Source organism: Triticum urartu, chromosome 7A, assembly GCF_056163025.1.
Source record: "Triticum urartu cultivar PI428250 chromosome 7A, HENAU_Tu73, whole genome shotgun sequence".
In the NCBI taxonomy this organism is placed as follows: Eukaryota; Viridiplantae; Streptophyta; class Magnoliopsida; order Poales; family Poaceae; genus Triticum; species Triticum urartu.
The window spans coordinates 721,760,208-721,773,444 of record NC_141879.1 but is presented as its reverse complement, the minus strand read 5'-3'; the positions used below and the strand labels follow the sequence as shown (position 1 = coordinate 721,773,444).

Below are 13,237 nucleotides of genomic sequence, written 5' to 3'. Positions count from 1 at the left end.
CTTGGACTGTAGGTTTCATCAGTGTCCAGACCTCCTTTGTGGTGTTCGTTTTGGCCCATCTCATCTGGAAGACCGAAACTAGTCGGACATTTTGAACCAAATGTTGAGCTGGGAAATTCAGTGTCCCTTGCACAAATAATTATATGCAACATGCAAAACAACTGTTTATGTTCTCCAAGTTATTATGTCACCTCTTCTACATAGTGTGAAATAAATAAATTTTGATCTATGACAACAGAGCAAAATTATTTTAAGATAACAATTTATTGGTACATCGTGGATTGTATTTTCATGTAATTGGCCTATCAAGTGGCAGTGTGGCATCAGAACATTACTAACAAATATAACAAGAAAAGAAAATTTCATGCACAACGACAAGGATAAAATGGCGCGGCAAAGCATGCTTTTTTATTCTAGCTCTTCTTTCAGTCTTGCTAGAACATGATGTCACACAATCCGGAAATCAATTGTAGCCTTTTTTTGTGGGTCATTAATTAGGAATGAGAACCTTCCAATTGACGGAATATAAACAACAAATTTCCTTAATATACATACAACAAGGGGCGGAAACAAGCAGAAACCTTGGAACAAAATGGTCTGCACTCGCGACTGTCATTCCTAATTCCATGGGGATCAAATTTGTTCCCTTCTCTGATTTCTAGAAGACCTGCTGCTGTCAAATGTACTACTCTATTAAGTACTAAGGAGGAATATTTAGTCCAAAATATAAGCTCAATTGCCAGAAGCCCGAACTTCACACCAAATTAACTAACTAACTAAATTTCTACTTTGTCAATTTGACATCAATGAGTGATTCTGGTTTGGTTTCAGGGCCAAAGCAATCACGGGTAGTTGACCCTATTCGACCAGGCGGCCAGTACCGGAAAATAGATCTTCCCAATATGTTCTTTGCAGGAAGAGGACCCCTGAAAAGAAATAGTGCAATTGTACATGCTAATTAAACTTCCACTGTTATGCAAGAAGTTAACCATTAGGAAACATGGGAAAATCAGCATAAAGAAATCAGTGAAGTCGGCAGTATTACCACACATGGGAATCATAACTGTTATTTCGGTTATCTCCCATTACAAAAACTGCATTTTCAGGCACTTGCTGCAAGGAAAATAGTGATAAAGATTGTTAGCTAGCTGAAAAGAACATCATGACCTATTAGAACCAGATAGAGTTCATATTCAAGTATTCATGTATGTGTAAATAACACAGCATGCATACAACTTCTCTATCCAATAGCTCGGGATATCCCACGTAGGTTGACTTTCAGGGATTCTGTCGTTTGCCATAACAAAATCAACAAGTTTACTTTAGGAACCTCAACAATAATTTCTCTGAAAAGTCGAATGTTCCTTCTAACATGTCACAGAAAAATGGTTCATAAGACAAAACCAACAGTATCTCCTAGAACACGTTACATAAAAGGATGCCATAATTTAAGCAGAGATCTCTATCGCTCATGTGCAGCCTAAGAAATGCCTTACCACTGGGTTCATGTCATAAGAAGGTGGCTCAAGAATGAATTCTTCATCCCTAGCCTCACCATTCACAACTAGTTTTCCTTTATGAACCTGCAGCATAACAGGTAATGAAACATTAAGACTTCTTTATTTGAGAAAGTTCTGGTGTTTCCATTAGAAATTTGGCCATAAATTTAACATGTCCAGACAGCAATTAAAATTTAGACTAACTTGTAATAGAAGAAAATCACTTTACTTTAAGCTACCAAGGGTGTCTTTCTTCTAATGTGCATCACACTTTGTGTCTATTTTCTCATCCTTGTTTGTTCTGACTTCTGTAACTACTGGGTTGTAAATATGCAGTTACACACCATTTTTAATTTGTATGAACTGGATCCTAGGCTTGCAGGCTCTCCAATATCAAAATATTTGGTCGTATTGCATATGTAAGATGCACTATGTCACTTTGTGATTCTTTCAAGTTATTATTCAACATATTCTCCTCTCTTAGCATGTTTTGTTCTAATTGGGCTGTGCAAAGATCTGGACATAATAAAATAGTTTTTTGACAGCATTTTGATGAATATACACAAGATGACCTTGATTACCTAAGCAATCGAAAATACAAATTATAGTTTGAGCAATTCTACTGAGATTGGCATATAATGATTGCCTTCAGTAGACCACTAAAAGCAACTGGCGAATTGAAGGATCAGCCAGAAACTGTTGCCTGGTGAGAAACTGAGAACATCCTCACAGTTGGCTGGAACCATTACCCCGTTCAAACTTTAGGGAGAAAAATACTAACCAGAGGATTTTATGTATGGAAACAAGTAAGAACGACATCAGTCAAGAGATATAGATATTCATCTAAAGTTTGTTTCCAATTCTGAAACTAACCTCAACAGTATCTCCAGCCCTGGCAACTATTCTTTTGATGAAAACATCATTATCAGTATACCCAACATCCTGGACAGGAAGAGTCACAACCAAGAATCAGCATATATTATCTGGAAACACTGCATATAAGGATGATTTGTAATTACCTGTAGCACCGGCGGGCTTTTGAATATTACAATATCATTTACACAAGGCTTCCTAAAGTAGTATGTAACCTGAGAAATATTGGTATTGGTGAAACTTGCAATCAAGTTAACAAAGAAAATCTATAGTTGGTAAAATATCAAATAAATCCAACATGAATAAGAACATCATGAATGAAGGCTTGTAGGTGCCATAGTGGTCTATAGAACTATCTTGCATTTTAGATTAACTTGATAGCTTTATGTGCTACTCTACAAACCCCCAGAGCATCCTGCCTTGATGACCACACACACTTTGGACTAAGGATCAGGTAAATGCTTGGCTTGAATGAAGGAAAAAAAAACATATTTCCATACCTTTTGCAGAGATTTTATACGTGGTTAATAGTTATGACATATTTTTCAACCAAACACAAATATGGACAAAGTCAGCAAAGTGAATTACATATATCCCAGACTAGTTTCATCTCAGAACTTCTAAAACATCGACAGGAGATATACATAGCATATACCGAAGCATATTTGCTAACTCCGAGATGATTCGTTATTATATATTTCGTATACACAACAATAATTTTAGATCTGTTAGTTCAGAGAACAACAGAACAATTATAATGAGTCCTATTTAAAAAACATTATCAGTGGTACCACACATATTTTCCATATTATACTTGCACCTGTTAAGATCTTATCATATACTACAAAAGACCAGCCATTGCCTGCAGGGCTAGTATCCCAATTGCATTTATATGGTATTCAGTGTTGTATTAATCGTTATGAAAGTGAAATTCCAAGCATAGTAAGTGCAGCAGCACACCAGAAACTCATCTGTCATTTCAAACATAGCACATTGACTACTACAGTAGTAACTACTAATAAGAACTAGAGCAATATCAAGTGTGTTTTTCTGGAAAAAAAATATAAAGCACCGATTTTGATGTCTAACATAAGTTGGAAAGAGGCTAATTCATGCACAGAACTTGACGGCACCGCGTGTTGAAACCAAAAACAAGGTACGGAGAAAGGACGGACCTTCTCGGCGACAATGCGGTCGCCGACGTCGTAGGTGGGGAACATGGAGAGGGAGGGGATGAACCGCGGCTCGGCGACGAAGGCGCGGAAGGCGAGGGAGATGGCGACGGCGGCGAGGACCGTCTTGGCGTCCTCCGTCGTCACGGTGAGCCACTCGGGCAGCAGCCCCTGCCTCTCCCCCTCCTCGTCCCCGTCCCCTCCGCCTCCACCGCCGCCCTCCCCTCCTCCGCCGCCCCCGCCGTCGGGGTCGGGGCCCACGGGAGGCGCTTCGGGCGGTGTTTTCGGGGCGGTGCGAACTCGAGTTCGCCTCCTGAGGCGGAGGCGCGGCGGGGCGCTCCGGAGCTGGAAGGCGGCGGCGGTGGCCGAGATGGGGCTGTGGAGGAGGGGTTTGGGGGATGGCCTGAGGAGGCAGGCGGCGGTGGGAGCCTGCGAGGCGGCGGGGAAGAAGTGGACGGAAGAAGACATGGCTGCGGAGCCTACGGAGGCAAGCGGGCAGATGAGAATGCGGCGGTGGTCGTCGGCTCGCCGGCGTCCGCCTCGGCCGCTGTGGCTTGGTGGGAGTGGGTGGGATAAGCCGGTCGGCGACTTTTTCTTTCTTTTCTTGAGGTCTTTTTTTTAGACAATTCTTTCTTGGAGGTTTTTCGTTTCTTTTCTGGAGGTGGGCCGGTAAGAAATCGGGCCCTGAGGAACTGAAGCCCACGCAGGAGAAATAATAAAAGATAAGTAAGATATATACATTGGATAAGAAAATCATTTATTTCTTTATATATATATTTTTTCCCTCTTTAATCATACATCGAATTCCATTCTCGGGAAGACCACCATTTCTTTCCAAATACCTGGTATGGATTTATGCTTGTACGTACATATGTATGGGGGCATTTCATTGAATTTTACTAGCAATTTTATTCATCATGCCGGGGACATTTTATTTAATTTGCATGGGAATTTACATGCATCAGTTTTGCAGTTACATGTTGCCCAGAGAAGGACATTTTTATTGTTGTCTTCTCAAAACCTCCTTGGCAATGTAGGCGGCAGCAACCATGGTGCTCGTCGTGCGCAAGGATGAAACTGGAGCTAGCTCGACCAAAGTATTAGACCATTCATCTGACCCACGTGCAACCATCGAGGCGTGTTGTGGCTTGAAGATCAGTGACACGGTTCTCCTGCCTGATCCATGCGACTTGATTCTTAAGCTAATATATTGATTGCATGTTCAATCTTGGTGAACTCATCTTAGAAAGCAATTAGTTTACAGCCTTCAAGTTCTAGCAGGACTGAGTTTAGTGCATTGATACATGAACTAGTTCCCCTGCTAGCTTGGATACAATCCTAGAGATGTCAGGTATTCAGTGGATAGGTGCACCCTTGGTTTTATGGTCCCGACTGTATGGATTTGTGAGATATCATAGTATTATTTTTTGTGTCAAGATAGGTGCATTAGAACATGATGCTACTTATAATTTTTGCACAGCTTCAATGCTAAGGTGCTAAAAGCTACAGATTTGCATAACAGTGAGCTTTCAAATCAGCTAGGTGTTATTGACTACACACATCTAACTATGTTGCCTACCGAGTGTTGTTTAAATTTGTTGTTGGTTGAGGCCAACATGGCATTGGCCCCAACCCATGTTCCTCGGTAAATAAATGGTCACGCAATCAGTAAATCCGCCCAAGCCTAGGGAAGATCCCATTTAGAGCGTACCACGCTGGATAGATTCCAAGCGTGTGCACAACTCCCCATCCCCACCCCGCCCCGCACCTGTCCAGTGTATGGACCGGTATTGCCGTATTGGGCAGGTTCTAGAATGTCTCCCCTGAACCGATGTATTCTTTTTTCTATCTTTTATCATCTTTTTCTTTTTTTCTTTTATGTTTTCCATTTTTCTTTTTCCTTTTAATTTTCTATTTCCATGTTCATTTTTTCTTTTTGATTTTTTTCTATTTCTATTTTCCCTTTTCACTTTTGGAACATCTTTCAAATTCGTAAAATCATGAGTATTTTTCTAATTCGTAAATATTTTTTTAAATCCTGAACATTTGTTGACATCACGATTTTTTTAAATTCAAATATTTATTCGAGATTGTGAAGATTTTTTGAAATCATGATAATTTTTCTAATTCGCAAAGATTTTTAAAAATATGTGAACTTTTTTTACAAGTTCATGAACATGTTTTGGAATCACAAACATTTTTGAAAAATTCAGGAAAATTTTGGAATATGAACTTTTTTTGAAACTAGCGAACATATATTTGAATCGGCGGACATTCTGTGAACTTTGGAGAAAAATTGGAAATTCCTGATTATTTTTTGTTTTTACGAACATTTTTAATATATATGAACATTTTTTGAGTCAGCGAACAATTTATGAATTGATCAGTTTTTCAAAATTTCCTAACATTTCTGAATTTTCTGATTTTTTAATAATTTGTGGATATTTTGTAATTTACCAACAATTTTTCAAACTAATGAACAATTTTTGAATACGTGAACATGTTTTTGAAAATTCTGAACATTTTCTTTAGTTTTTGCAAATAGTGTTTTTCAGATCATTATTTGTTTTTAGTATGTGAACATTTTTCCACAGAAAAATGTTTGAATCCGCAAAACATTATGATTTACCGAACATTTTCAAAATCATGAATAATATTTTTGAATTCACGAGCATTTTATATTTCTTTAAATATTTTTTCTTCAAAAAATCACATTTTTTAAATCCTAAACTATTTTATTGAATAAAAAGTACAGAAAAGGAAAGAAAAGAAAAGAAAATAAGAAAACAGCCCCCCCCCCCCCCCCCCGGCCCGGTCCAAAAACACATGCGGGGGGAGCGAAAGGTGCATGTTTCTTCCCTATTCAACGCGTAGGCCGCTGAATAGGAGCTCCCCAAGCCTAGTTTAGGCCGCGCCCAACACCAGCCCATTCACCCCTCCTATGATTTGGCCCAAGTTCCACTCCTAATGTTTTTCCATTAATTGGTGGACATGCCGCACCGAAGAAAGAATAACAAATACTTGAAACCACAATGAAGCTACACCTGAAACAAGAGTGGAAATGGCATAAAGGACTACTCGTATATGGTTCCTGTTCCATTTAGAGCCACCAAATTCAGCACTCAACACTATAGCATACGCATATCCCTGTGCATCAACACCAAGGGGCATGTCGTCAATGTTCTATCGCAGAGGCAAGCAAAATCAAAGAGTAACTATCAAACAAGATACTCTCCAGTTAAAGAGTTTCAAACATATTTGAGACAAATTAGTTATAATTGATGCCACCCTCATTCTAGCATGGTACATTATGGTTTGTACACCAAACCAAACGTTTGGAATATATCTCTACTTCTAATGGAGCAGTTGGTAGTCTCGCTTCCAGGTTTTTTTTAGTTCCACCTCCTATGGTTTTTTTTGGTACATCCTCCCACCTCTGACTTAGCCACCATAAACCGAAAAAACCTCGTGCTGAGACCCCAACCCCCACCCATGCACGTACGACCGTAAAAAGACCTACGAAGGTTAACCAACGATAAAAGACCTACGAAAATTAACCAGCGACAAAAAAACCTAAACCTATCGCCCGCACGTACGAGGTGAAGGAGCGACGACCCCTGGATCTATTCGCGACGCGAACGCCGCCGCCTGGCAGATCCCAGGCGCTAGCCGCGGATCCCTTTGCCGGCTCCGAGGGGTCGTGGAGGCGGCGCCGCCATCGTTGTGGACCTCTGGGTCGCCATCTGGACACCTCTGCTGAGGTACGCCTTCGCCTTCGCACGCCGCTGACCTCCCAGAGGAGACGCCGCCACGACCTGCGCTAAACCCTAGGCATCAACCACCATGCTCCCGTCCTCCGGTTCCTCCTGCGTTCGCCACCATGCGATCGCCTTCCTCCCTCAGGTTCATCTCCCCTCTTTTCTCTATTTGGTTCAAGACGGAGAGAATCAGATCAGGATAGAGAGATGGAGATGAGGATTGAGGCCATGGGATCCCTTTGTGATTGCAACTTATACATGAGCTCGGTTTAGATCCCTTTGCTAGAAAAAAGAATGCTGCATACAACAATGATCTTATCTAGATTAATGGTTCTCTGATTATTCTTTTGATTCTGAGTCATCAATGTGTTTTTATTGTAGGTTCTTGTACGGAACATACCACCAGACCCCGATGAATCAGATAGCAAGCCTGTGGAACATTTCTTCCTTGTCAATCATCCTGATCATCATCTGAAACATCAGGTAATCACTAAATTTTGGAACATCTCCCATTTGAAGAATCATCTGCAAATTCAAATGTAAGGAAGTGTGCAGTGCAAGCAATTATCAGGGTAAATCTATTTCTCAATTATGTATTTTTACCACTTCATCAGGAGTGTAAACTGATAGTATTTCCAACTACAAAGTGTTGGCTGCCCAGGAAGAAGGAAAGGTCAGTCCAGACATGACATTTAACTATAATAATGGAGGTACGTAGTGCCTACTGCTCCCTTGTCCCTTGCTACCGGCTGGGGATGCTCGGCTCGCCAGCGATGGGGATGCTCGGCGGGCAGTCCCTGCTCTCATTTTCCTCCAGCCTCTGGTAACCCTCCTCCTCACCTGCCTCGCTGAAGCGGGATTCATAGGTTAGTTTAGTTTGGAGGGATTTCCTGTGGTTGTGCGTGAATCCAGTGTTCACTGGGCTTGTATGTTTCATTCCTAATATGCTAGCTCCTGCCTAAACACGCATTAGAGAATCTCATGTATGTAATAGAAGATACACAAATGTGGTTTTCCAGGGAGCATCAGGTACATCTTATGTGGGGATGAACCATCAACTAAAGGGAGTGATAGGAAAATATTTTGTTGAATGCAATGGGAAGGCGAAAAACGACACGCGTTGGCGAAGCAACTCTAAGATTCGGTAAGGCTAATCAAGTCTGCAATCAAATCCAAGAGCAGGGGCAGAGAAAAACATTAAAATACTTTTTAGGGCAGAGAAAAACGTTAAAATACTTTTTAGCTATTGATTGAAGTAACTGGTAATTAGTAGCAGGAGCAACAATTGTAGTAAGAACCTACCTAGGCATATTTTCTCTCTTTCCTATCACATGGCACATTGAATAACTTTATAGTACAAATACATTCACATATGTTATTTTAAATTATCATGTGATGGAGGTTCTCGTTATTTCGAATCTTTGGTCGGAACCTTCATTTTGTGTTATTAAATGCACATGGTATTCAGTTATCTCCATTATGGTGAGAAGACTTTGATCTTGATATATCAGATTTAAGCCTCCTACACCATAGGAGGTCCTCCTTTTGGTGATATTCACTCATATGTCATTCTAAATTATCATGTCATGGAGGTGATGGGTATTTCGAATCTTTGGTTGGAACCTTCATTTTGCGTTAAATTCACATGGTATTCAGTTATCTCCATTATTGCCAGTAGCAATGCACAAGCACTTTCTATTAAATGCACATGCTATTTTCTTTTGTATCATGTCATTTTGTGGTCATTAACAATCAGATGGATGAAATTGATCTTGTTTTGTGCATCATGGATTTTCCTCAACTGAATGAGTAGAAACATAAGTGTGTAATGTAGTAGCCCCTCTATTCCATTGTTATAAATATTATAGTTTTTCAATCTTCTGACCTGATCGTAACAGCTGTTTAAAAGGAAGTGATCACATCACTATTTAGATTTTACTTTTTTTGTATGCTTAAACATAAGATTAGTTTGTCCCCTTTCTTTTTACCCTTCATGCTAACATAATAAACACATATTTGAACTGAATCGGTTGTATTACATATGCCACGAAGGATGTCGCCGCTTGAAGCTCAATTTCCATCAGCCCCTCTTTTAATTCACTTGCATTGTTTCAGCTTTGCATTGTACTTCTTTGACGAATTACCTCATCCAATCGGCTTTAATTCGGAGCGTCAGTCTTACTAATTATCATTGCCTTAACTTTTCATATGAACCTCTTACAGGAAACAAGGACTCCTATTTGTCTGTGGTACTGCCCATGAGACTCAACCTTGTTTTACCTTAATTATCATGGTGTGCCTGTTTTTAGAATAGCTCACCATTTCGTTAGTGGCAATAAAATGCATCTTTAGGCACACCTATAGCGCACATGTGATGATGTACAGATGAAAGAAAGATCTTAGAAGTTGAGAAGCCGAGAGCTGGAGGAACAAGGAGAAGCTAAAAAGACAGAAGAAGTCAGAGCATGTGGAGCTGTTGGGCAAGCAGAGTTCTATCTGGGTATTTAGGTAGCTGAGGATAAAAGGGAAAAGGAAAATGTTGACGATATAGCTACTCAATGTTGAGAATGTTGCCTGCATACTTTGTTGCCTATATATCATTGGCTTTGTATTGATCCAGGCAAGAACAAATCAGATGGAACAAGTTTGCTACGGGTGGGTGTGCATCAAGTTGCTTCGTTGCCGGCGGCGAGTAATCTCACACATGTTTATGGTGCATATGTACCAGAAAATTCAAATGGTACTGCCCGATGTGCCTTTCATACGAAACAGTTTATGCTTATGGGTGTTCATCTTTGTTTCTGTATACAACTTACGGCTTTTTTGTTGATCATACGTACAAGGGGAATCAGGTAGGGTTTGATGCGCCTTTCATACGAAATGTTGATGAGAATTACCCAAGTAGTCCAGGTATGAGGCTGTGCGGATATAGTAATCATAATTTTCAGTGGCATCGGCATGTTCTAATAAATAAGATGGGAAGTTCAGAATAATGTAACATCGGCATGTTCTAATAAATAAAATAAGAGAAGGTTGGGTATACTGAAGCAGACCCCTTATAATTATGAACGGTTTATAAAGTTGAAGGATGAAACTTGAACGAACACAATTCTGAGGTTTGTAAAGTGAAGCCAAAGACAAGTTCGAGGGGTAATGTGGACTTCTCTCAAACTATATTATTAGAGGACAATGAGGGTCTTGAAGACAATGAAAGCGATGAGTTTCTGCTGGTTTTGTTTTGTTGTAGGCGAAGTTCTTAATTATAATTATCAATGTGTTTGTTTTTCTTAAGGACGCAGTGACATGCAAGGCGAGGGAAATTGAAGCCAAAACATGCAGGACGGCCAGGAGTGTGCCATTTTTTCTATGACAGGTTAGTGATTTTATCCTTTTTGTATTTTTTACATTGCTAGGTACAGTAGTTTATATGAAATGATTTGTTAATGGTAGGGGGTGGTTCTTCAATCTTCAGGGAATCAAGTGGTAGCATCAGATACTGACATGCATGGAAGGTAGCAGTATATGTATTTGTAGCAAATCATCATCGCCCATAAATAAATCATCTCTTGCCCGCTTCCTCTGTCCGGTTGTCAACTCAAATTGCTTTGGTTCACAAGTTCGTTTCATCGTACATCTAGGTACACTAGAACTGAGAGACTACTTTCCTTGAATGGCTCATGCGAGTAAACTGACAATAGTATTCATCCAAGATGCAGTAGTATATGTATCTTCATAGAGATGTAGATGCATAGATAGTTCAATAGTGCACGTGTTCATTGACAGGGATGTAGATGTAGTATACAACCGAGGTTACATTGACAAGTTGGTCCATGATGCTCCCAGGAAAAAGAAAATATGATATATTGTTTCACACTATCATCCATAGTGAAACTTGTATTTAATATTTCTTTGTTTTGCAATGCTGAATATTTTGGGAACACACAGTAAGATGTAATCTACGGATTCACCAAATCAGCTTGAACATTGTTATCATGCTTCGTATGATTTGGTAATGATTTCAGAACATGGAATGGGGCAAATAAAGTTGAAACCATGTACTGTTCCTCACAAAAAAAAACAGTTAATGTCGAGAGGTTTCATACTGACATTATTTCTTACCAACTAATGGTGCATTACTCCTGCCATGATAACAGCAGCTAACTACTCCATGATCACAGCAGTAAACATTGATAAGAGTACAAGCATTGGAGGAGTACTCACCACGTTTGAGGAAGTCGTCATCATGGTGGTGGTGGTCGAGGAAGTCGTAGGTGCTGGTGGCATCATCACGGAGCAGTTACCATCTTCTCCTCGACTTAAAATGTAGTACTCCATGTACTCCCACTTGTTAACTTTTTGAAATGCAGATCCACTCCAAGAATGTGCTCTGAAATGGAAGTAACATGGAGTATACTCTAAAAATCAGTATGGTTTGAGCCCACTAGATCAATCAAAGTTCTCCAGCATGATAAAAATAATACTACAGCATGAGTATTACAGTAGAATCAGTTTGGTTTGAGCCAAGCAAGAGTACTAAAATCCTGACAAAAAGAATACTACAACATGACAAACATGACTTCAGAGATGTTGATTTCAGTACTTACAACCCATTGATAAACATGATTTTCAGAAATATTGATTTCAGTTAAACTACAATATTTACTCCAAGCAAATACTCTAAGAAACAATACTCTTGTAGTACAAATACTCTAGGGGGAATGTACTCCTAAGTACTGAAAGTGTACTCCTGTGAGTACTGAGTTTACTAAATTCAGAGGCATCAAAATGCTCACACCCAAGTTCAGTCATCTACACATGGAGTAGTGCAACCGAGTGGTCTTTACCATGCCCGAATCGGCGAGTGGTAGTGGCAGTAGCAGCCGCATTGTACAGGAGCAGCAGCAACCGCATTGTACAGGAGCAGCAGCAGCCTTTCCAATCTACTCCCGCGGCAGAGAGCAGTTCTTGACCACAGTACATCTACATCCATATTCCATCCACATCAACAATCACAATCACAATCAGCTCCAAAATCTCTCCTTGCCTTTCCCCGAATCCTAGGCTCCAGAGATTGGAAAGGTGTGGGGAAAATTAAGGATGATAACCTTGCAGGTCAAGCATGGGGAGCTCGACTTCGCGCTTGACCTGGGCGCAGGTGACGGGGCACTCGTAGCGGCGGAGGAGTACCAGCAGCGTCGGAGATGGCAGCGTCCAACACGGCGCTCCTCCTTGCAGGTCGATGGCGGCGAGGAGCGCTAGCATCCGTCGCCGCCTTCCTCGAGCAGGACAAGGCCGCCGTGCCCGCGCTTCTCACGCTCCTACTCGACCTCGCTAAAATATCCAACTTTGGCTCGACTGTGACGCAGAGGATGCGGGCAAGAGGGAGAGGCGACGCAGACGAGAAGGCCCGGCGGCGACGCCTGAGGAGAAGGGCGGCGACGCAGTTGATTCGCCGACGCGAGTGAGGGGGAGGTGCGTTGCCGCCGCGGGCTAGGGATTTGGTGGAGTGGGTGAGCGAGGGGAATGAGCGTGAAGAGGCGACTGAGTGAGTGAGCGAGGGGAAAAACTGGAAACCACAGAAATTTTGTAACGTTCCAAGAAATGTACTACAAAACCTTCGACATTCAAAGTACCAATATTTATTTTTGTTATCACTATATTTAAAATAATACTCCCTTTGTAAACTAATATAAGAACGTTTAGATCACTAAAATAGTGTTCTAAACGCTCTTATATTAGTTTACGGAGGGAGTACTAATTTAGGAAATGCAGAAATATGTCTGGCTATTATGTTTTTTTATGCTTTGGTGGAATGGTAAAGAATTAGTTCGTCCGGTTAACACCATGAGTATTTTCCGTTGCACATTTTAAGTCCTTCGACATGAAGCTCCGTTACACGTTGCTTGTGCAAGATGTGTATATAAGCTAATGAAGA

General features: G+C 40.8%; 1 protein-coding gene and 1 long non-coding RNA gene across 4 annotated transcripts; both read right to left on the bottom strand.

The window, feature by feature from the left end:
- Nucleotides 1–492: 492 nt before the first annotated feature.
- Nucleotides 493–4,132, bottom strand: LOC125523230 (chloroplast processing peptidase). Its single transcript, XM_048688282.2, has 6 exons — nucleotides 3,548–4,132; nucleotides 2,519–2,587; nucleotides 2,373–2,441; nucleotides 1,497–1,583; nucleotides 1,046–1,113; nucleotides 493–926 (listed from the first exon to the last, which is right to left on the bottom strand). Exons 1-6 carry the CDS (start codon nucleotides 4,010–4,012, stop codon nucleotides 785–787), a joined length of 900 nt encoding a protein of 299 aa, XP_048544239.2. The 5' UTR covers nucleotides 4,013–4,132; the 3' UTR covers nucleotides 493–784.
- Nucleotides 4,133–7,522: 3,390 nt separating this feature from the next.
- Nucleotides 7,523–12,826, bottom strand: LOC147962225 (uncharacterized). 3 transcript variants are annotated; one of them, XR_015610785.1, is made up of 5 exons: nucleotides 12,408–12,826; nucleotides 12,147–12,282; nucleotides 11,524–11,689; nucleotides 7,906–8,150; nucleotides 7,523–7,827 (listed from the first exon to the last, which is right to left on the bottom strand). It is a non-coding gene; the product is annotated as an uncharacterized LOC147962225 (long non-coding RNA). The 3 variants fall into 3 exon arrangements; XR_015610784.1 differs by having other exon boundaries at nucleotides 7,523–8,150; nucleotides 12,147–12,176; nucleotides 12,224–12,282; nucleotides 12,408–12,821; XR_015610786.1 differs by lacking the exon at nucleotides 7,906–8,150 and having other exon boundaries at nucleotides 7,523–7,773; nucleotides 12,408–12,824.
- Between the last annotated feature and the right edge of the window lie 411 nt (nucleotides 12,827–13,237).

Excerpts from the sequence above, each read along its gene's own strand:
- LOC125523230 (XM_048688282.2), bottom strand. The coding sequence starts at position 4,012 with ATGTCTTCTTCCGTCCACTTCTTCCCCGCCGCCTCGCAGGCTCCCACC. Across the intron at positions 2,588-3,547 it reads ACCGCATTGTCGCCGAGAAG|GTTACATACTACTTTAGGAA; the intron begins GTCCGTCCTTTC and ends AATATTTCTCAG. Across the intron at positions 927-1,045 it reads AGTTATGATTCCCATGTGTG|GGGTCCTCTTCCTGCAAAGA; the intron begins GTAATACTGCCG and ends ATTTCTTTTCAG.